The 24,758-nt window shown below is 38.9% G+C and overlaps 1 protein-coding gene across 2 annotated transcripts in view; it reads right to left on the bottom strand.

Moving 5' to 3' along the window:
• LOC117360997 (sulfotransferase 1 family member D1-like) overlaps positions 1–24,758 on the bottom strand; it is an 87,273-nt gene that overhangs the window by 51,503 nt on the left and 11,012 nt on the right. For both annotated transcript variants that reach the window (XM_033945740.1, XM_033945741.1), the window contains exons 2-3: positions 5,796–5,944; positions 1,934–2,059 (exon numbers count right to left, since the gene is read on the bottom strand). In XM_033945740.1, the coding sequence (XP_033801631.1) occupies positions 1,934–2,059; positions 5,796–5,943 (274 nt within the window). In that variant the 5' untranslated portion in view covers position 5,944. The remainder of the gene's footprint in view (positions 1–1,933; positions 2,060–5,795; positions 5,945–24,758) is intronic.

Below are 24,758 nucleotides of genomic sequence, written 5' to 3'. Positions count from 1 at the left end.
AAATGTATCTATCATATCTCCCCTCTCTTGCCCTTCTTAAAAAGTATACATATTGAGATATTTAACTCTGTCTCCCACGAGCTTTATGACTATGACCACTCACCATTATGTATCAACTCCATCTTGTATCCTATTTGTCCTGATTGTCTGTTTTGATTAGATCATAAGCTCTATCAAGTAGGGATTTTCTCTTACATGAGAGAGTGTGTGGTGCAGTGGTAAAGCTACAGCCTCAGCACCCTGAGGTTGAGGGTTCAAACCCATACTTCTCCCTGTGACCCTGGGCAAGTCACTTTATCCCCCCCCCCCCATTGCCTCAGGTACATTAGACAGATTGTGAGCCCGCCAGGGGAAAATGCTTGAGTACCTGAATAAATTCATATAAACCATTCTGAGCTCCCTAGGGAGAACGGTATAGAAAATTTATAAATAAATAACATACAGCGCTATTTAAATAAGTAGTAGGAGTAGTAGTACCCTGTCCAATAAATGGGGTCTCACCACAGAGCTGTACAGAGACATTATCACCTACTAACAACTGCTGTTGGTTAGTTTCATGGGTATCCGATAGTCTCGAGTACCATTCTCAATCTACCTGTTCACCTCACTTATGATTCTTTAAACCTCTAACATATTCCCTCTCAGTCATCCATCCCTTTTCCAAGCTGAAGAGCCGTAACCTATTTATCCTTTCTTTGGGAATGAACTGTTCCATCCCTTTGATCATGTTAATTTTCCTTCTTTGTACCTCTTAGCTTTGCTGTATTTTTGAGATGGAGGAACTAGAACTCTACATAACACTCCAGGCATAGTTGCACAACAGATCAATGTAGAAGCATTATGATATTCTCAGCTTTATCCTTCATGCCTTTCCAAATGGTTCCTAACATTTAGCTACTCACACTGAGCTGAAGATTTCAATGAATTGTCCACAATAAATTTCATCTGCTATTTATGGCCCTCTTTTACCAAGTCACGGTAGAGGTTTCTACTGTGGCCCGGGGGCGCTATATGCTCCGGCACTGCTCCGACACTCATAGGAATTCTATAAGCGTCAGAGCAGCGTTGGAGCATTTAGCGCTCTTGTACTCACAAGGATCTCCTGTAACTCTGCGCTATGGCTTTGATTCTATAAAAGGCGCCTAACTCGTAATTGCTATTTGGCACAGTTGTCAATCAACTACTAGCTGCCGTTTATAGAATCATACATAGTGGCGCCTAAATTGACTTAGGCGCCAGTAGGCATCTTAATGTTAGGCGCTGGTATACTAGGCCAGGGTTTTCATGGCCTAATTTACTGGTGCCTAACATTAGGTACCATCGCCTAAGTCATACCATGCCTATTCTTCATTCCTAACCATGCCTACTTTCTGGGTAGGCGCCTCGTTGTAGGCATCACTAGGTATCATGCCGATTTCCATGGGGAACTCAAAAGTAATTGTTTTTTTAAAAATCACATTTTAATGGTGTGGTCAATTACCAAGCCAATTTAGCAATTTTGAGTTCTGTGTGGAACTTGGTGCCAATTTAGCAATTTTGAGTTCTGTGCGGAACTTGGCACCAATTAAGCCAATTTAGCAATTTTGAGTTCTGTGTAGGCATCCCCGATCTAGGTGCCATTCTTAGAACCAGGGCCTATAAGCTCATGGTGTAATGATTTGGGCTAATTTTGTGTCACCTGCCAATTTGATCACTCATTGCTCCCTTTTCCAGATCATTTATAAAATTTGTTAAAAACCACAAATCCTAATACAGATCTACTATTTACCTTTTTTATATTGTGAATTTATCTTCCTACTCTCAGCTATTTGTCACTCAACCAGTCAACCACTCTGAAGCCTACCTACAGGATGCTCAGTTTTTACTATTCTCTACAGTAATTTCTGCTGGTAGAAGCTGGAACTGGGCATTCTCTCGCATATGCTATCTTTACCTTTTAGGACTCCAGGAACTGCAAACTCCAGAAAAGGAACTCGAATGAAAATGGCATCACGTTTAGATTTTTCAATATCTCCATCGTTAAGGATTAAGTCCACAATTTCACTCATCCAAGTAGTGCCTACCAAGAAACAAACAAAGTTGCTAATACATCCTCTTCTAATATTTCCAGAACAACAGCCTGCAAAGCATAGGGTGAGTTACCGTTACGTTAAGGGATCTCTGAGGAAGGTACATTATTTTGAGTTGTTAACAGGTAAGTGACTATCAGGAGGTCTCTAATGGATTTCCATGATTTGGAGCGGATGGAAGAGTTGACATGGAGGAGTATTTAAAAAAAAAATATGTCCAAGTCAGAATTGGGACTTCTTGCTCGTAATGTTCAAAAACCCATCTGTCTCGCAGCCATTTTTGAACAGGAAAGACATTCAGATTTCCTGTTTAAAATATATGATAAGGATGCTCTTACACTGGAGACGTCCATCTAGAACGATCATTTTACAAGCTGAAATGTTTAAATTATAAACGGGCTAAAACAAGGCACGTGGATGGCTATCTGGCAGCATTCTTATGAAAATGGCCACAAAGATGTCCTTGCAGAACAGAGGAGCAGCCTTGTGGTCAGTGCAGTGGATTATAAACCAAAAGACACAGGTTCAAATTCAAGAATCCTGCATTTCTTAATATAAAGTTTTGCTAGTAGAAAATTTTTTTTCACATATTGTCTTTCACATGACATATCAAACAAATATTGAAATAGTGCGTTCATGAAAGTTTTTTATGCCTATGATGGGGAGGAGGTAGGGTCTGACTCACCCGATACTGAGGCTTTTTCTTTCATGTGCACAAATTTCTTTGGTGTTTGAAGTTGACTATTTTTTTGTGGAGTGTTTTTTGCTTTATGTTGTGTCAGCAATTGTTTTAGCCAATATTCACCGATCTGCCAAAATCAGGTTACGGACACGGTCAATAATTTCAGGAGTTGACACCGTTTGAGGTGTCCCAAACTTTGCTGCATCTTCGTTCTCAAAATCTCCACAATAAAAGTTTACACACCACTTCTTCACTGTGAAGTATGGCGGGCATTTGTCACATGGAGGGGCATAAATCGAAAGAAATGTCTAAGTCCGTTTATGCCTAAGTCGCAAGTCGTCCAAAGTCAGACACAGCTTAGGACACATTTTTGAAAAATACGCCCCCAATTTTTTTTTCCACGAAAATCGTCTAACTATACGTCCAGCCGTCTGATCGTCCAAGCTGCTAAATCATCCATCTTTATACTACATTTTCATCCAAACATTCGTCCAAGTCAAAAACGCCTAGAATAAGCCCTGTTGGAAGTAGGAGGGGTCAGCAAAGTGATAGACTGGACACCCAGACATGGCACATGAACAGTGAGGTACCTTACAGGGAACTGCTGTGAACTTCACAAAAAGGGTGCCCCATAAACATCTCACTACAGCTCCCTTAAAAAACGTACTATACCCACTTTTCTACAACCCCAACAGCCTTTATGGCTGCAGGAGCCACTTATATGGCAGTACAAAAGGGTTTGGGGGAGTGTACATGTTTCACCATGAATGCAGTGATTACAGTGGCTTATGGGCCTGGGTCCTCCTCTCCATGGGTCCCTCCCTCTCCATGGGTCCCCAAGATGACTTAAGCCGCCTCTGTGCAGCTCTACTAGGCTTTCCTATGGCAGGCTGCCAGTTGATGATGTTCTGGAGGCAGAAATTTAAAGTTGTGATTATGATTTTGTGGGGGTGGGGGTGGGGGTTGGTGATCACTGGGGTAGTATGTGGAGGTCTGTACTATGTGTTTGCAGTGCTTATCTGGTCACTTTATATAGTTTTTTTGTGACTTAGACCATGTTTTAAATGGCCTAAGTCACAATGTCCAAGTTCCTTCTAGGCTGTGTTGTAAAACTTTCGGTTATACATTCAGTACGACTAAAGTCTAGCACGGCCCATGTCCCGCCCAAATCCCGCCCTCGACACTCCTCCTGAAACACCCCGTTTAGCTCTGGTCGTTCAGCGACACTGGGAAGGCCTAGGTCATTTGTAAATACGTCCAAAACCCGTTTATCAGCACTTGGACGTCTTTTGTTTATGATCGTCCAAGTGCCGACTTAGGACTGTTTTTGGACGTTTTTCTCTTTCGATTATGAGCCCCTTAGTGTTTGGATCATACATTTATGGATTTCCTTTGGCGTTTTCTTCCACAGGAACAGGAACTTCATGATGGCTCAGAGTTCCACACTTGAAAATTCCACACTTTCCGTTGGCATGGTTCAATCAATGATCTGAAACAATGTCAAAACATAGCATTACAATTCTGCAAATTGGCACGTTGCAAATAAAATAACATTTAGTTACAGTGACAAAATAACACTCTGAATTTAGGAGTTTGTTGGACTGAGAACTTTTCAGCACCCCCTCTCGTAATGAAATTGATTCCTTTTGTGACTACTTCACTTTAAGTTTATGGACAATTTACCTTATTGTGTTTTTCTTCTCTTGTTTATGTTGTATGGCAAATTACTTCCCTAGTCGTGGCTGCATTTAAGATCTGGGGAGGACTAGAGAGAAAGCTAGCTGAGAACCCATCCAGGAAGCCACTAAAGAGCATCCCTAAAATATTTCCCTGATGCAGCAGGAGTGCTGTTTGCCTCGTGAAACGCAGGCCACATTGGAGGATGGATTAAGGATAGTAAAGCAAGCAACAGCTTAAGCTCCACGGATATAGAGCATGAATTAAAAGCACTTTAAAGCTCTACAGATTCTGAGCATAAATCAAAGCACTTTTCAAGATATGTACCAATGATTTTGTTACCGAATTAACTTTGACTTTGCATTAATCTGCCAGTTCTGATTCCTGAGATGAGCTGCTAGGTTAATTTGTCTTTAGTGAAGAGTTTATCAAGTGCCCTTAAGTAAAGAATAAATTAGAAATAAAAAAAAAAAAATAACTTTATTAACATAAATAAAATTATTAAAGATGATTATAAAACACATAAGTTTAGTGAGAGGTAGGGCGAGTTCAAGCCAGTGATGTAAAAAGGAGCAGGTGAAAAAAATATTTTTCACAAGAGAACCCGAAGTGGGTAGACAGCTCCATATTGTGAGGCTTGTAACCCTTATAGAAGAAACACCTTCAGCTTCATTTCTTCTTTTATTTGATTTGGCATTACTGGAGAGCTCATTAAAAGGGTTTTTATTAATAACTGAGAATGGTCTCCAGTCTTTTTCTGTCTTTTGACTTTACTGTGCCTAACCATTATTAATAGGTTGGATTATCATCTCAATATCAGGGGACTTTTACATCTGTGTGCTGTAAGAGGGAAGCTGGGGAGAATCAGAGTTAATTTGGGCCATTGACACTAATAACACTACAGTATTATGTACCAACCTCTGAGGTTTTCCTCAGCCCTGCCAATCTGCGAAGTCTGCTACACTGAGTTGAAGATCTCAGAAGAAGGAAGATCAGACATGATTGAGAATCTCTTGTGGTAAAATGATATTTGAGGATAGGTGTGAGATGAAAGGTCTCTCTCTCTCATAGTGAGAAAGGGGCGAGTTTTGCTAAGTTGGAAAATCACTAACGAGAGTACGTGGAAGGTGAGTGCCTCTCTATAGATTAGAAGGATTTCTGGGGAGGGTGGTTGGGTAGCAAGTTGAGTCTCTCTTATTCTTTCTCTGAGGGGAAGGCCTTTTGCAAGAGTGATTAATTCTCTCTTTAGATTATGGTTTCTGATGGGGAATGCAAGGTTCATCTGCTTTGGGGTAGATTAGGGGTGAACGAGTCTCCGAAAAAATGACTGAAAGGTAACTCTCAGAAAAAAAAAAGGTTTATTTAACCTGCTTTGGGATACGTGGAAATCAGCAAGTCATCAGGATGGGCTTGGAACTTCTCCACCTCTTCAAAGTTCTCAGCAAAATACTTGATTAGGGGCAATCCATGGAAGTACTTCAGTGCCGGTCTTGGAGTCACACCTTCCCAATTCATCCTGCAAGACAGAAGATCAGAAATGGATTAAGATATAGCAGAGTCTTCTCAAAGCATGTGAACAAACATTCTGAGACCTACCCAGCTAATAGCCAGCTGCAGCCAAACTTGGAGATTAGAGGGGTAATGAGCATGCATTTAGTGAGAGAAGAAGGTGGTACTGACAGGGGGTCAGCACACTCTTTATACAGTATCTGCAGTCTTGGGGAAGTGTACTTGCTTCTCTACCTCAGTGGTTCCCAACTCTGTTCTGGAGGACCACCAGCCAGTCAGGTTTTCAGGATAGCCCTAATGAATATGCATGGGACAGATCTGCATGCCTATCACCTCCATTATATGCAAATCTCTCTAATGCATATTCATTAGGGTTATCCTAAACCCCCAACTGGCTGGTGGTCCTTCAGGACAGGTTTGGGAACCACTGTTCTAGCTGACTGTGTTCTTTTTTCAGGAACACTATGTAGACCTTCCTCTTCCGCCAATCGGGCCATTAAAAACTGCCCCCTCAATATACTTCTCCTAGTACTCTTCGCTATGACCAGTCTGGTCTCTAGAATAAGCTCTGTTATTGTCTACTGTTCAAGAAGGGATTGGATGATTTCCTGAAGGAAAAGGGGATAGATAGAAGGGTATAGATAGAGGATTACTATACAGGTCCTGGACTTGATGGGCCGCTGCATGAGCGTACTGCTGGGCGCGATGGACCTCTGGTCTGACACAACAGAGGCACTGCTTATGGTCTTATGTTAACCTATTTGTTGTCATGACTAGTCTGTTTTCAAACGATTGTGAATGCCTACTTGTAACCCTTTCTGAGCTTCTGGGAGAACGGGATAGAAATCGAAATAAATAAATAAACAAACAAACAGAACAGACTCAGGAAGCATTAGGAAGACAGTTGTTTACAAGATGCCACAAATAATGTATAAAGTAGTGTAAATTATAAGAGAGAACAAAAATTCCTATAATACATTGTTGCTGACCGTTAACTGATGTTTTTCATAGACAGCAGAACTGAGCAGACATGCAAGTGGGTGATGTCACCACAAGTCACTGGAATGGAACATCTCTCTCAGAACTTTTTTTTTTTTTAGTTCAATATTTTTATTGATATTTGAAAAATTAGCTAACATTCAACAAATAACATTCAAGAAAACAATGTCAGAATACTAAATTAACAATCAGGAAAAGGTTATTGCAAAAAGGCAACTTTTCCAATGCTCAGCAATTTCCTCGGCTCCTCAGTTAGTTCCATAGCTCATGAAACTGGAATTCTCAGGAAACTAGGAGGAATTGTGAACCCGATCAATCCTGCCGTCTATGGAAAAGCAACAAAAGAAAATGCTTTTTTGTCATGTACACAAAAATAGTGAAATAATCATTCATGAATGGATTACAACATCAGCAGTTTCAATCTTGCATGCAAGTCTTGGTAGCTTTTGTGCTCAGAATCATGAAGACAATAACAGGGGCAAAGCCCCAGCACTACTGTCTCACCACCCAATCTTAAAGCACCATTTATAGATAGCATGAATGTTTGAATAAATTGTCTTTAAGTGCCAAAAGGGCAAAGCTACTTGTTCTTTTATATACGTTTAGACAAAAACAAGAACTTATTTTGTAGATTGTAGCTTGCGGGTGTCAGGTTCTGATGTGACACGTTTCGTATCTGTTCAGAGAACCCATAAAATTACGAAAGGTTTTTACATATGAGCGGTGTAGACTCACTGGTAGAACACTCTTTGCTTTACTAATTGAGCAAGGTTGGAAGAGATTGCTAGTGGCTTTATACCCTTGCAATTTCCAGAAAAAGGGGAAGGCTCTCCTGCCCAGTGAGGTAGTGGTAGGAGAAGGTACATTTTGGAGGGAAACTAGTACTAGGGGGCACTCAAAGAAACTGAGAGGGGACAGGTTTAGAACCAATGCCAGGAAGTTCTTCTTCACCCAGAGAGTGGTGGACACATGAAACGCGCTCCCGGAGGTTGTGATTGGGCAGAACACACTGCAGGGATTCAAAGAAGGTTTGGATAAATTCCTGGAGGATACGGGGATTGAGGGGTATGGATAGAAGTAGTGATAAATTATAGGGTGAGTCAGGGACCACTTGAAAGGTCATGGACCTGATGGGCCGCCGCGGGTGTGGACTGCTGGGCGCGATGGACCTCTGGGCTGACCCAGCAGAGGCAACTTCTTATGTTCTTATGAAACTATGATTGAGTAAAGCTCCAGCTCTACTATACTACCACTACTATTAATTATTTCTATAGCGCTACCAGACGCACGCAGCACTGTACATAGTCACAAAGAGTAAGAAAATAGTCCCTGCTCGAAAGACATTACAATCTAAACAAGCAAGACAGACAAACAGGATGTCATGGATACAGTTAAAGGGAACAGCTAATCAGCTGGCTGGGTTGGAGGGCAGAGTAGGATTAAGGATTGAAAGCTATATCAAAAAGGTGGGTTTTCAGTCTGCTTTTAAACAAGGGAAGGGAAGGGGCTTGACGGACAAACTCGGGCAATTTATTCCAGGCATAGGAGGCAGCTAGATGAAAGGAACGAAGTCTGGAATTGGCAGTGGAGGAGAAAGGTAACGTTAAGAGTGATTTATCTGAGGAACGGAGTTAGTTCCCTGTTCAATTCTTGCTCTCGTCGCCAAGCCGCTCCACACGTTCCCGATCATTTTTTACCTACCCTTCAGTCAAAGGCTGTACTCAGAAAAGATTCATTAACCAACTTATCATACTAAGCTGCTTCCAGGGATCCTGAACTAGGCCAAATGGTTAGAATATCAACATCATATATGCATTTTAGAAGCCATTAAAAACCCATCTGTTCTAAAAATTTTTGTAATCCCTTCAAAGAAGCATACTGATGTGAAACTATTATTAACTCGTTGATGCCAATATTCTATCTATTGTAGCTCACTGACAATGGTCAGCCCATCTGTTTTGTAAACCGCATAGAACCGAAAGGCTTTTGCGGTATATAAATACAAATTTATGTTAAGTGTATAAGGAGAGAGAAGCCTGGAACTTTGTGGTTGGGCGGTATATAAGAATAAATTTATTATTATTATTATTATTGAGGGGCAGCATAATGAACACACTTGTAAGTCAGCAATAAGATCTTGAACTGTATGCAATGACAGATAGGGAGCCAGTGATGACATGAGCGTAGCAAGGTTGGTAGAAGATGAGTCGTGCAGCAGAGTTTTGCACAGATTGCAAGGGGGAGAGGTGACATTGAGAGTTACCAGTTAGGAGTAGATTTGCAGTACTGTAATCTGTAATCATTTATCTTTGACTCCCCTAGCCATTGTACCATACAAAAGGGGGAAGAAGTCTTTAACTGGTCAATACTGTTGTACCCTTTTTAAAATTATTATTATTTTATTTATATCCTTTTACATTTATCGTCAAGCAATACAATCTTGAAAAAAGATCGGAATATACCAAAAGAAAAAGTTAACATATAAATACACCAAAGTGTATATTGGAAATACAATCAGCTATTTAGTCCACAAAATTTGGAATCAAGAAAGGAAATAAATTTCAATAAACTGAAGAAAATATTCAAAAACAGAGTAATGGCAATGGTTATCCAACCTATAGCCGATAGACAGGTCATTCATCAATGTATTAAGAAACCAACCCTTCTTTTGGTCCTAAAAAATCTAATAACTGTGTAGGCTCAAAGAAAAGAAAATTTTTATTTTGATAAGAAATAAAACATTTTGCTGGAAATTTTAGCAGAAAAGTAGCCCCAAGGACCAGGATTCTAGGCCACAAGGCCAAGAACTCCTTTCTACGCCTCTGGATTTTCTGAGCTAAGTCTGGAAAAATTCTAACATTTGAGCCCAAAGATTTGTCATTTATATGATGGAAATATTAGACGTAAAACATATTCCCTATCACTTTCCAAGGCTAGAGTCAACAAAAGAGTAGTTCTATCTGTAACCACCTCAAGAGAACTTTCTAGAAATAAAGATAAATCAACATTGTTTTTAGATTTTTCCTTAGGAGTCGACTCCCCCTGAGGTCTCCTAATATCCAAATAATAAGCCCTAACAATTGGAGGTAAGTTTTCCAATGGGATGGCTAGGAGTTCTCGGAAGTTTTTTTCACCATCTCCACTTCCTTCAAACTTTCTTCTTGTTTCTCCAATTTCTCACTTAATTTAGCTAGTTGCACTCCTTGATGTTCCACCTTGGAATAGATAGTTCCATAATCAGTTTTAATAGTTGAAAGACTCAATTTAAAGTTGGCATCCATAAGAACATAAGAACATAAGCAATGCCTCTGCTGGGTCAGACCTGAGGTCCATCATGCCCAGCAGTCCGCTCACGCGGCGGCCCAACAGGTCCAGGACCTGTGCAGTAATCCTCTATTTATACCCCTCTATCCCCTTTTCCAGCAGGAAATTGTCCAATCCTTTCTTAAACCCCTGTACTGTACTCTGCCCTATTACTCCCTCTGGAAGCGCATTCCAGGTGTCCACCACTCGTTGGGTAAAGAAGAACTTCCTAGCATTCGTTTTAAATCTGTCCCCTTTCAACTTTTCCAAGTGTCCTCTTGTTCTTTTATTTTTCGAAAGTTTGAAGAATCTGTCCTTCTCTACTCTCTCTATGCCCTTCATGATCTTATAAGTCTCTATCATATCCCCTCTAAGTCTCCTCTTCTCCAGGGAAAAGAGACCCAGTTTCTCCAATCTCTCAGCGTATGAGAGGTTTTCCATCCCTTTTATCAAGCGTGTCGCTCTCCTCTGAACCCTCTCGAGTAACGCCATATCCTTCCTAAGGTACGGAGACCAATATTGGACGCAGTATTCCAGATGCGGGCGCACCATCGCCCGATACAATGGCAGGATAACTTCTTTTGTCCTTGTTGTAATACCCTTCTTGATTATGCCTAGCATTCTATTTGCTTTCTTAGCGGCTGTTGCGCACTGTGCCGTCGGCTTCATTGTCATGTCCACCATTACCCCCAAGTCCCTTTCTTTTTTTTTTTTTTGTAAATAATTTTTATTCTTTTTAAATTCTTACATCAAGTGAAATACATGTATTACATTCAATTATGAAGAAACACTTGAAATTATCAATAAATGTTCTTACATTGTAAATTAAAGAAACCCTTTATCAAAATTTTATATCATATTATTATTACAATATTTTTCCCTTCCCTACCCCCTCTATATGTTCTATACATGTGTTATGATATCTGATCAGTAGAATAATTTGTCAATGGTCCCCATATTTTATTAAATTTTTTAATATAACCTTGTTGTAATGCCATTACTTTTTCCATTTTATATATATGACAAATTGAATTCCACCAGAAAGTGTAATTTAATTTAGTGTAATCTTTCCAATTCTGAGTAATTTGCTGAATGGCGACCCCTGTTAAAATTAATAAAAGTTTATTATTGTTAGCTGATATCGGACTCTGTGTTCTCATTGTTGTTCCAAATAATATTGTATCATATGATAGTCCAACATGATTTTCTAATAATTTATTAATTTGGGGCCAAATTAATTTCCAAAAGGAATTAATACAGGGACAAAAGAATAATAAATGATCTAATGTCCCCACTTCTATCTTACAATGCCAGCATCTATTAGATCTACTACTATCTAATTTCTGTAATCTTGTAGGGGTCCATAAAACTCTATGTAATAAAAACATCCATGTTTGACTCATAGATGCTGACCTTGTAGTATGTATTCTCCAGGACCAAAATTTTTGCCATTGAGATGCAGAAATTGTCTGTCCTATCTCAATACTCCAAATGTCCCTAAGTCCTGTTCTCTTTTTTTTGTTTGAAAATTCATATATAATCTTATACCATTTTGCAGCTTGGTGTCCTAGAAAATCTGCTTGAAAACAAAGGATTGGCAAACTATATTGAGTATTAAGATTCTTCCATTCAGGGAACCCTTCCTGAATAGCCTGCTTCAATTGCATCCATTTAAAATATTGTGTTTTTTCTAATCCAAATTTTTGTTGCAATTGTGAAAAACTAAGCAGTGATCCATTTATTATTACATCTTTTAAAGTACGTATACCTGCTATTATCCATTGTTTCCATACTATTTTAAATCCACCAATTTTGATCCTGGAGTTTACCCAAATAGATTGATTTAAAGATTTAGCCAATGGATTTGTTGATAAATTGCTTATAAATCTTAATGTTTTCCATGTATCTATTAGAATTCTATGATCTTTATAACTCCTGGGCATTGTTATACTAATGAAATGTTCTGGATGTAAAGGGAACATGAGGCGCCATTCTAAATATAACCAGTCAGGTACATTTTCCATGAGATCTGGGAGGATCCAATACATACCCTGTCTTAAAATATAGGCTTGATGGTACCTATAGAAATTTGGAAAATTTACCCCTCCCTCCTTAATTGTTTTTTGTAATGATGCTAAAGCGATTCTGGGTCTTTTCCCAAACCAAACAAATTTTGTTAGTATACTGTTTAACTTTTTATAAAATGACCCCTGAAAAAATATTGGGATCATACTCATTTGATAACAAACCACAGGTAAAATCATCATTTTAATTGTTTGAACTCTTCCCCACCAAGAAAGATGTAAAGGATTCCATTGCTCGCACATTTCTGTTATTTTCTTTAATAAAAGTTTTTCATTCTCTTTTACTGTGTCATCAATTGTATTTTTTATAAGAATACCTAAATATTTTAGTCCTTCCTCTTTCCATTTAAATGAATATGAATCAAATAATCCTTTGGTACAATGGATATTAATTGGAAGAACTTCAGATTTTTCCCAATTGATTTTATATCCAGAAAACTTTCCAAACTTTTCTATTAAGTTAAGTAGATCTGGAATGGTGTCTTCTGGTTCTCTTAAATATAATAAAATATCATCTGCATACGCAGATAATTTAAATTCCCAATTAGAAAATGTGATTCCCTTTATTCCCTTAGTTTGATTTATTGCAATTAATAAGGGTTCCAGAACGATATCAAAAAGTAAGGGAGATAAAGGACAACCTTGTCTAACTCCCCTTAGCAAGTTAAATTTATCAGATAAGTTATTGTTTATATTTAATCTTGCTCCAGGGGAGCTATATAATGTTTGAATCATTTTAATAAAACCAGGTCCTACACCAAACCATTCTAGAGCTTGATACATAAACTTCCATTCTACTCTATCAAATGCTTTTTCTGCATCTAATGATATTAGAAAAGCTGGATCATTCAAATTTTTTGCTAAATTTAAAGAATGAAATGCTAATCTAGTGTTATGTGAAGAGTGTCTTTTAGCAACAAATCCTGTTTGATGTACATCAATGATAAAAGGAAGAGCTTTTGCTAGTCTTATAGCTAGCACTTTAGCAATTAATTTAGCATCTACATTCATCAAAGATATAGGCCTATAGTTTGTTATCAATGTCGGATCCCTGTTTGGTTTTGGCAAGACAATTATAACAGAATCAGCCATAGTTCCTGATATATTTCCATTATTCATTTGATATTGGTATAAATTTAATAGATAAGGTAATAAAGTATTTTGAAATGTTTTATAATATTCAACAGTATATCCATCTCCACCTGGAGCGGATCCAACTCTAAGAGCCTTCAATGCTGATTCTATTTCTTTTAAAGATATATGTTCTTCTAAGCTTCTTTTTATATGATCCGGAACATTTGGTCCAATAAATGAATTTAAAAACTCTAAACCATCTTGTTCTTTATTTTCATAAGTATTAGAAGTATATAAATCCTTATAAAAATCAAGAAATTGTTTTATAATTTCTTCAATGTTGGTGTGTGTATTGCCCTGCTTATCTTTAATTGCAATTATTTTAGTTTTTCTTTTTTTTGCTTTAATAAAATTTGCTAACAATCTTCCAGCCTTATTTGAATTTCCATAATACTGTACTTGTCTATAGAACATATCTTTTCTTACAAATTGAGAAGAAATCTCATTATATTTAACTTTTGTTTTTAATAATTTCTGTAATGTATCATGTTCCCATTTTATAATTAATTTATGTTCTAGTAATTTAATTTCTTGCTCCAATTCTATAAATTGTTTTTTAAGTTGTTTTTTCTTATATGCGGAATATGATATAATATTTCCTCTCATTGTTGCTTTATAAGCATCCCATAAAATTTCAATATTTATGTTGTCTGAATTATTAATTTGAAAAAATTCATCCATTTTTACTTTAATATCTTCTATAAAGTTCATGTCTGCAAGCAAAGCATTATCAAATCTCCAAATTGGTTTAGAAAAAACTGATATATCATCCTGCAGATCAACCCACACACCAGCATGATCTGAAATAATTATAGGATCAATAATTGCTTTTATCACTCTTTGTGCAATATTATTAGAAACAAATATATAATCAATTCTTGAAAAGGATTTATGGACCTGAGAACAAAAAGAATATTCCTGATCATTAAAATGAAGGATACGCCATATATCAACTAAATCACAAGATTGTATCAAATTGTCTAATCCTAATGATTTCATAATTTTACTTGGTTTTTTATCCAAAATAGGATCCATTACAGCATTGAAATCTCCAGCTACTATTAAATTAGAAGCAGCCAGTGGTAGTAATATCTGTTGAATATTTTTGAAAAACTCCATTTGATTTGAATTAGGAGCATATAAATTAAATAAATCCAGGGTTGTATTTCTCAGATTCATTTTAATATGTACCCATCTTCCTAGTGGATCAAATTTTATTAATTTGAAATCTGCTATGAATTTCTTATTTATGAGAATAGCTACTCCCGCTTTTTTACCAATAGCAGGTGCAAAAAAACATTTGGACACCCAACCCCCTATTAGTTTATTAGATTCAAGTCCTGTCAGATGGGTCTCTTGTATGAAATATATGTCAGCGTTTTGCTTATGAAGAAAATTCAGTATTCTCTTTCTTTTGATTGGATGGTTAAGACCATTGACATTAAGAGAATAAATTTTAAGAGCCATCTAAATTAATAAGTAATGTTTGAATTAGAACTCTATAATAAAAGTTTAGATCAGACATCCACACATGTTTAATATTTATTCCTTTTCTTATTATCAATTCCTTACTTATATCTAATTCCATTCCCCTTTTCCCATCCCCCTCCCATCCCTCCCCAATTAACAAAAGTTGTGTACACTTGGCCTCACGCATATCAAGATCAGCAATAACACACTCCAAGAAGACCTTAAAACTTTCAATATTCAATTTAAGTCTCTGAATATTAAAATTATATTAAAATGTAAGTAATAATTCATATATTTTAGTAATCATGAATTAACTAAATAAATTTCATATACATTTCTTAATATATCAAAATTTTTATATTCAATATTATTATTTCTTTAATATCTTTTTATTATTATATATATATTTCTTTTTTTTTTTTTCCTGTTAAATATAAATTGTTTATTGTAAAAACAAATAAATATATATTGTTTATCTTTACTTGCAGCTTTGTCTCTGGTTTTACAGCCTTTTTAATGTGTTTCTTTGCATCCAGTAATGCAAGCCGATGGTTAGAGTCCAAGCAAAGATCTTTGATTTGTGTCACAATTGAATCTGCGACCAAAATTAGCTGCTTGGTTTTGGCAGAAACTGAAAGCATTAATGAAATCACAGACAGATATTGTTTATCTTTACTTATATTCTAAAACTTTAAAACGTTTCCCCCTTTTTTTTTTTTCCGTTTTTTTTTTTTTTTTTTCATCTTTTACTTTATCATCGTGATATTATTAATATGGGAGTATAATGTTATGTGAAAAGTGATTCCACGAGCAAAGATTCCTCCCCCCTAAGAGAGATCACCACGAAACCACACACCAGCTATTACGTATTTTTCTCTTTTGTCTATCTCTCTTCCTCTCTCTTCTCTTTTTCCTTTTCTTTTCTTTAATGTCCTTATCTTCTTTCTTCTTTTTTCCCTTGAAGGAGAACAGTTTAAATAGGTCTTTACAAGTTTCCCTTTTTCTTGTAGTTCAAGTTCTAATATCCTTTTCCTTCTTTTTCTTCTTGTATTTTATGGAGTAAGTTCATATTATGTTCCGGTGTATGTAGAAAAAATCCATTTCCTGTTTCCTTTTCGCACAGACTTTCGGGATTCTGAGTTTTTAAGTTTTAAAACTTTTGAGAGAGAGTAGAGGGAAAACAAATCCAACAAACCTTTTCTTATTTGCAGTGCGTAATTCCGCAGCAACCCCCCCCCAGAAGAGAGAAATCCCACATGAAGAACCACTCCCCTCATTCATTTTTTTTTTTCCCCCCATATTTCATCATTCTATTTTATCAGAATTCAATTTGCAGAATAGTCTTTTAAATATAATTAAATATTTTTTATATTAAATCGTTCAATTTCCTGTCTATTTTCTTTCTTTTCATATCATATATTATAACATCTATTTTGTTAACTCTCTATTATATAAATTGTATTTAAGCCTTTTAATAAATTTCATTTGCATTTTAGAATGTTTATTACATTCTAGTTCTACTGTAAGAGAGACGTTAGAAAAGAATACATTTGAAGCTAATCTAAGCATTCTAAATCGTTGTATTTTAAAACACAGAAATCTTTTCCTTTAAAATAAAATAAAATAAAATCATTCATTTTTTTTTTTTTTGCTATATAATCAATATATGCTATATAATCAATATATGTTAATATAATTCAATTTTCATCATTTCTAATCAATATATTTAAAGACATATTAATCAAATTAGGATGACATAGGCACTTCTTGAGTTTGAATAAATCTTTCTAGTTTCTCTGCATCATCAAATGTTAAAGTTTTGTTTCCGATGGTAACCTTCATGTTTGCAGGATACATTAAACCAAATTTTGCTCCCAATTCTCTTAGCTTTGGTCTCAATTCCAACAGCTTTTTTCTTTTTATTGCTGTGTTTTTAGCGAAGTCAGGAACAAAATGGATGTAAACATCTTGATATTTAAGTCCTTTATTTTGTTTTGCTAGCTGAAGTATTTCTAAGACCTGTTGGTGGCGCAATAGTTTGAATATAAATGGCCTTGGCAGATGTTGATTTTCTCCTTTTTTCATAGGCACTCTATGTGCCCTTTCTACCTCTATGGGATAGTTTGTTTTTATAGGAAGTAGTTTGGGAAGCAGATTTTCAATAAAGGCTACCGGATTTCCCTTCTCTGCTCCTTCTGGTAATCCAATCAAACGGACATTACTTCTTCTTTCTCGGTTCGAATAATCTTCAATTTCTTTAGTAAGTAGATCTATTTTTTTCCTATCTGCTCGACTGCAGCATGCTTCTTCTTCTACAATCATCATTCTTTCTTCTAGGTTATTAGATTTTAATTCCAGGAGATCCATTTTTTTGTTTAATGTGGAAACTTCCTCTGATATATTTGTTACTTTTTTAGTTAAAATTGATAACATTTCTTTTATTTCTTTCAGTTCTTTTATTACTTCTACATCTGCCATCTTTAAGCCTGACTCCTGTTCCGGTTTTGCTCTCTTACTGCTTCCAGACATCGCAAAGTCATTCTTGTTTTGTTTTCCTGTTGCCATCCTTTTATCTTATCTTCTTTATTTAGTCTAAGCACTTTTTTTTTTATCCAATTTTAAATCTTTTTGACTTTTTCTGGACTTTCAAGGTCTTTTCTCTGGAGCTCACTTATTAGCCGACCTTCCTCATGCGCGTCCAAGCCACGCCCCCCCCAAGTCCCTTTCTTGGTTGCTCTCATTCAATAATATCCCTCCCATCGTATAGCTGCACCTCGGGTTTCTGCTTCCCACATGTAGTACTTTACATTTCTCAACGTTGAACTTCATCTGCCATCTCGTCGCCCATTCCTCTAGTTTGTTCAAGTCTCTTTGCAATTCTTCGCAGTCCTCTTTAGTCCGAGCTCCTCTAAATAGTTTGGTGTCGTCCGCAAATTTTATTATCTCACACTTCGTCCCTGTTTCTAGATCATTTATGAATATATTAAATAGCAACGGCCCAAGCACCGAGCCCTGTGGGACACCACTCGTGACCCTCCTCCAGTCCGAGTAGTGGCCCTTCACTCCAGATACACAAAGGCCATTTCACCTGCATGTGGCTTGTGCCAACTATTTCAAAGCATTTTAATACAACATGCAAAAGATCAAAAGTCACCTTCTTAGTAGTTTGCAGGTTGTATATTCCAAACTGGGTTTGGTAATAGATACCAAGGGATAAACATTCCCTGTGTTTATATATAGTGTTTCTCCTTTTGTTTACCTTATATTTGGAGAAAGAGACGGTAATTATTATGGCTGTAGAAACTGGATTCTACAAAACCCTCAGGCACAAGCGGGTGAGTATGTGTGTGTGTGGGGGGGGGGGGGAAGGGTCTATACATTTTAATATCAGAATATAAGATTCTCTAAAATATTTCCTTAGCTGTGCTGCCAGGCTTTTTTTTGTCTTCTTCCTAGGTCTCCTACATTTTCCTGTCTCCTCCGCTCCCAATCCTTGTTCTTTCATTGTGCTTGAAAATGCTCTGCCCGTCTTAAAGCTGACAAAACGTTAATATTTGCGTCCGAATCTGTTCTTTAGCTACTCATGCTGTGTAAATGTTTTAGATGGATCCATGCAATGTCTGCTTGGGGTACAGATGAAGATCCTCTCTGCGCTATCCGAGGTGCTGATAATCAGCACAGTAACACCTATCAAGATTCTTACTACTGGGAGAGGCTAAGCCTGATGCTGTTTACATTTTTCATAAAGTGCAATGTCTGAAACACCAGGAATGAAAAGTTAAAACAAACAAAGCGAGGACAATAATGGCAATATTATTCACAGATTACAATTATATTCCACCACTATAAAGTTCTAAGCAAATAACAAAATAATGCAGATATTAAAACATAAGAACTGCCATCTCCGGATCAGACCCATGATCCATCGAGTCCGGCGATCCGCACACGCGGAGGCCCAGTCAGGTATACACCTGATGTAGTTTTAGTCACCCATATCCCTCTATGCCTCTCGTAAGGAGATGTGCATCTAATTTGCCTTTGAATCCTAGCACAGTGGATTCCTTAATAACTTCCTTTGGGAGAGCATTCCAGGCGTCTACCACTCGCTGCGTGAAGCAGAACTTCCTGACATTTGTCCTGGACTTGTCCCCCCTTAGCTTCAAACCATGTCCTCTTGTCCGTGTCACGTTGGACAATGTAAATAATTTATTTTCCTGCTCTATTTTATCGATGCCTTTCAGTATTTTGAACGTCTCGATCATGTCCCCTCGTAGCCTCCTCTTCTCAAGGGAGAACAGTCCCAGTTTCTTGAGTCGTTCCTCATATTCCAAGTTCTCCATACCTCTTATTAGCTTCGTTGATCGTCTCTGCACCCTCTCCAGCAGTTTTATATCCTTCTTTAGGTTGGGAGACCAATGTTGGACACAGTATTCCAAGTGTGGTCTGACCATTGCTCTATAAAGCAGCATTATGACTTTCTTCGATCTACTCATGATTCCTTTCTTTATCATGCCCGGAAACATAAGAAAGATTTCTTTAGTTAAACGTTACTTAACTAAAGGTTAAACTAGCATGCTAAACTAAAAGATAATTTTGCACATAAACGTAGGAATTCACGTCAATCGGGTTAATGAGAAACCTCATGCAGAGTTTTGCTGCTAAAATGTAGTCTCTTTTTCTCTCTGTACAATGTCCATCCCACCCTGGCTAAGAAATTTCTGCCCTGCAGGTAAGGGGGGAGGGGCCACAACGATTTTAGCCTCGGATGATTCTGCAACAAGAAGACATCTTACACAAAATGACCAGCACCCAAAGAAAACCCAGAAGAGCCCCATTCACTTGCGGGCTCTGTTGCTACTAAATTATTTACCACTAGAGTTCTTGTAGAACCTGATTGGAAGAGTTTGCATGGATATCTCTTTCTCCTGTCTTTTATTCGTTGTGTTCCTGAACCAACAACTGTTTCAATATGTTGCAAACCACTGGGCTTCCACCAACCCATTTCATTCACATCAGATAGATCCTTACTTAGAGAAGAGGTTCAAAGGGGGAAAAAGAGAACCAGTTAATGAGAAAATGGAGAAGCACCTCAGGGTGCAATACCTGATGAGTGCTGAGGGGTTTGTGCATAGGGGTTTGTGCCTGCGGCTCAGGAGAGAGACTGAGCAGCAGGAGGCAGAAAAGTCAAGCAATAGGCTGCGGTGGCACCGTGGTAGTATAAGGCGACAGCAGGCAGGCTCTGATGATGTTTGGGCATCCATACATGTTTTGGGTTTCGCAGGCTAAGGGCTGAATTGGGCACTTTCCTGTCCCACGGCCACATCAGAGGAGGATGGAGGGAACTGGCTGGGGGGACAGGGCAGGGAAGGGCATCATAATCTCTTCAGATGGCTGTGGGCTATGGATTCAATGATTCCGCCGGAAGGCCTTGAGGATAAGTCCTTTTTGCATAATTTGACTGGTTGAGCGACAAATGCCTGTTGCCTGCTCAACCAATCAAATTAGGGCCTTTGAGGGGAGTCAGTGAATTTCCAGCCTTACATACATGCTTTTTTGCTTAATGCAGTCAGATTGGTTGAGCAGGTAGCCTGCTCAACCAATCAAATGGGATCAAGTAAAAAGTAAACAAAAAAAAAGCATCGCTATGGACTGGGCATTCACTGAATACTCTGATGGCAAACCACTGCCACCCGGGTAGGAAAAAAAAAAAATATCAAGGTGTCATATTGGACAATTTGTTGAAATTTTCTGCTGAATGTGTAGCAGTAGCCAAACCATCCCTCCAAAACCCAGAATGTTAGGATTAGGAAAGGAATGGAAAATAAAACAAAGAATATTATAATGCCTGTACCTTGAATACATTACATTATATTACATTAGTGATTTCTATTCCGCCATTACCTTGTGGTTCAAAGCGGATTACATAAGGAGTTATTTGGACATTTAGGAATACATAAGGAGTTATGGAGTGGAGCGGGTTGCTATTGGGGATTGAGATGATTCTTGCTGTGTTAGTTTGTTTTTAAGGATTTCTTGAATAGCGGGGTTTTTATTTCTTTTCTGAAGGATTTGTAGTCTGGGGTTATGATCAGTAAATTGGAGAATTGGTAGTCTAGTTTTGCTGCATGAGTGGCCAGGAGGCCATCGTACATTTTTTTCGTTTGACGTTTCTGATTGGGGGGGTGCGTGAATGGAGTATGGGTTCTCCTATGTCTGGTTGTGGTTGTTTGGATTAGTCAGTTGTTCAAGTAGGCTGGGCAGTCTCCGTTTATGGTCTTAAATAGTAGTAGAATTTGAATAGTATTCTTGCTTATATTGGGAGCCAGTGTGAATCGAGGTAAGCCGCTGTGAACAGTTCTGTTTACAGCATAGAAAAAAAGCAAACCTAACTTAGAGAAAGGCAACCAAAATAATCAAGGGGATGCAACAACTCTCATATGAGGAAAGGCTAAAGAGGCTTAGTCTATTCTTCTTGGAGATAGTTGAGAGGGGATATGATAGAGGTCTACAAAGTCCAGAATGGAACAGGTAAATGTATATCAATTGTTAACTCTTTAAAAAAATATATATATATACAAAGACTAAGAGACACAAATAAGAGAAAATCTTGTTTTCACTCAAAACATAGGCCCAATTCTATTAAACTGTGCTAGCAGTTTTTAGTGCGGTGAGCCATGCAGAATGGCTCACGCTAATCCCGACGCTCATAGAGTTCTTAATTTTATAAAAAGATTTGAACAAATACTGGAAGGTAAAGGCCATAAACCATTAGTAAGGCAAATCTGGGGATAAGTAGCATAGAATCTTTCTACTCTTTGGGATTCTGCCAGGTACTAGCGACCTGGATTGGCCGCGGTTAGAAGCAGAATACTGAGCTATATGGACTTCTGCTCTGATCCAGTATAGCAATTTTTATGTTCTTATGAAAGGACAGGGAAAACCCAGAATTTAGGGGGGGGGGGGGTTCTGTGTCATAAATACTGTACACTTTTTCAGAAAGAGTCTGCATTCTTCCCACATTATTTGCCTCTCAAATAAAAGAAACATAACAGAATGAGAAATTCCATAAGAAACACACAAAACTAAACAAAATGAAATGTTTGGGCAAAATGAAATGTGTGGTAAACAGTCGAAGGAGGAGTCTCCTTTTAGAAGAAATGTTGTTCCTGCTCTTAGCCACTGTGGCCCAAATTCTCTACATGGCGCTGGTAGGTGCCCAAACTTGGTAAAAAATGGTATTGACACAATGTTTCTAACCGAGTTTCAAGATGCATACCGGTGCCTAAAAAATAGGCACTGGAATCACGCTTCTGTAGGCGCCTTAGGCTGCCTAATGCCACTCTGGGTGTGGCTAAGGCTGGAAGTGGTGTTAAGCAGCCTAAAGCGTCTACAGCAGTGTATCGCAAACTATGTGCTTCCTAAGATTTCAGGTGTGCCGTGGCACACTGGGGAGGAGGGGCACCAGTGTCAGCTGACTACCTACAGGATGTGCCTCTTGCGGCGAGAGAGCCAGTGCCTCTCTTTCTCTCTGGCCCTCATCCCTGCTGGCATCCCTCAGGGCCCGTCTGGAAAGCCTTCGCACATACGTGGACGTCAACCTGATGATGTCACGTATGTGCAGATGTATGTGTGACATCACCACAGCAACATCTGTGCACTTCCAGATGCCTCAAGCTGCCATCACTATATTTGGTGTGCTGTGGCTCGAGAAAGTTTGCGGAACACTGGTCTACAGAGATGCGATTCACATCATAGGTAGGTGGAGGAAATGTAGGCCAGGAAACCCCAGACCTAAATTTCCGGTGCCTAACTGCCAGAGGTGCGATTCTGTACTTGTAGCCATCGCGTGATTGACATGCAATCGGCTGCTGCTTTTAAGGTGGCCACTGACAGTGGCGCCGGTTATGGAATCTGGGCCTGTGTTCTGGATCAGATGAATTCATTTTGCCATTTGACAGATGTTGCTAGAAGAAGGTTAAACATTTGAGCCAAACATTGCGCATTCTATCTAGAAGTCTGCACGGGAACGGGGATCGCGGGAATTCCCTCTAACCCCAGGACTCCCACGGTGACCCCCTCTGGCCCACGGGACTCCCACAGGGATGGAAGGCTTTGGAAGCAGGGTTTGTCCATATAATATAATGGACACATCAGCCTTAATAATAGAGGGGGTTTATAAGTTAATTACCTGAACAGAAAACAAAAAAGGGTTCCACCAAAGAGATTCCACAAGGATAACAGCAGCGCAAACACAAAAGAAACTGTGGAATTGATGATCCTGTCAGAAGTAATTGCTGCTTTTTATGGAGGCGGGCGGGGATGGAGGTAATTCCTTGCGGGGATGGGTGGAGACGGAGAGGATTCTGGCGGGGACGGAGAGGATCCTGGTGGGGACGGGCAGGGATGGGTGGGATTTCAGTCCCCACACAACTCTCTAATTCTATCAGGGTCAGACTTTCCCTAGTTTGAGGCTTTACTTAACCTGATCCAGTAGATTGTTATTACTTTAAGTAGCACTATGAGTTTGATGTTTGCCTTTTCACTAAAACTTGTCCTAAGAAGGTCCTATCTTCCTGTCAAAAAACTAGTTAGCCAAATAGAAAGTTATCACTTTATTTCCCTTGTATTTTTCTATGTTGGATTTTACTTCTCCAGTGTACTGTGGGATCCTCATATACATTTCCCAGGAATTTTCTGTTTCTGCTTTGATTGTTGATTATCAACTACTAGTCTTTAAGCCCGTTACATTAACGGGTGCTAGAATATACGTCTGCCTTTCTTTCTTTCTCTCTCCCTACCCCTGTCTGTTTCTTTCTGTCTCTCTCCCTCCCGCTGTCTTTCTTTCTGTCTGTCTCACTCCCTGACCCCCTTTGTCTGTCTGTCTGTCTCTCTCCCTGCCCCTGTGTCTTTCTTCCTTTCTTTCTATCTCCCTCCCTACTTCCCTGTGCAGAAGCCGAAGCAGCATTCCCTCCCCCCACTTCCCTGTGCAGAAGCCGAAGCAGCATTCCCTCGTCCTCCATTTCCCTGTGCAGCAGCATTTTTATTCCCTTCCCCCCACTTCCCTGTGCAGCAACCACAGAATTCCCTCTCCCTCCATTTCCCTGTGCAGCAGCAGGATTTCTCCATCCCCCCTACACTTCCCGCGGTCTGGCCGGCTCCCTTGCCAGAGTTATTTTTAAGTTTAAAGGTACCACGGCGGCTCCTCTAACGATCCCCTGCATCAGAAGTGTTCTCTGACCCAGGTGCGACTCGTGAGAGGAGCCGCTGTGGCACCTGTAAACTGAAAAATAACTCCGGCAAGGGAGTTGGCCAACTGGCAGTTCAATGAGAGCCACAGCTTCAAAACGGAGCCCTCTGTCGGACACTCTTCTGCCACCGCAACCGCCACTCTCTTGCCGGTCCTCTAAGCCAACCGCCATTGACAGAGCTGCACGCTCAAGCGCCTCCAGCCACCGCATGCACCTCCAGCCAGTGCAGGCGCCATGAGGACTGGCACAGAAGCACACCTCACGGCGCCAGGAATCACGAACTTTCAAAAGCGCATTCGCGCTCTAGGGTTTTATTATTATAGATACTAATGGTCCAGTTGTACACAAGCAGATCCTCAGCAACAAAATAACTTGTGACCACAAATCAAAAATGTACGGGCGTAACTGAAATGGAGGTTTCAAGAAGAAATACAAGCAACAGAGAATGACATGGGGAAAAAAAAATCACCATTCCTGCCCCATCCCCGTGAGCTCGTCCCCATCCCTGTCCCGTCCCCACAAGCTCAGTCCTAGTCCCTGCCCTGCAAACTGTCAGATCTCATCCGCACAAGCCTCGAATAGT

This window comes from Geotrypetes seraphini, chromosome 5, assembly GCF_902459505.1.
Source record: "Geotrypetes seraphini chromosome 5, aGeoSer1.1, whole genome shotgun sequence".
Classification (NCBI taxonomy): domain Eukaryota; kingdom Metazoa; phylum Chordata; class Amphibia; order Gymnophiona; family Dermophiidae; genus Geotrypetes; species Geotrypetes seraphini.
The sequence above is the reverse complement of the archived record's forward strand: the minus strand, read 5'-3'. Positions and strand labels throughout refer to the sequence as shown.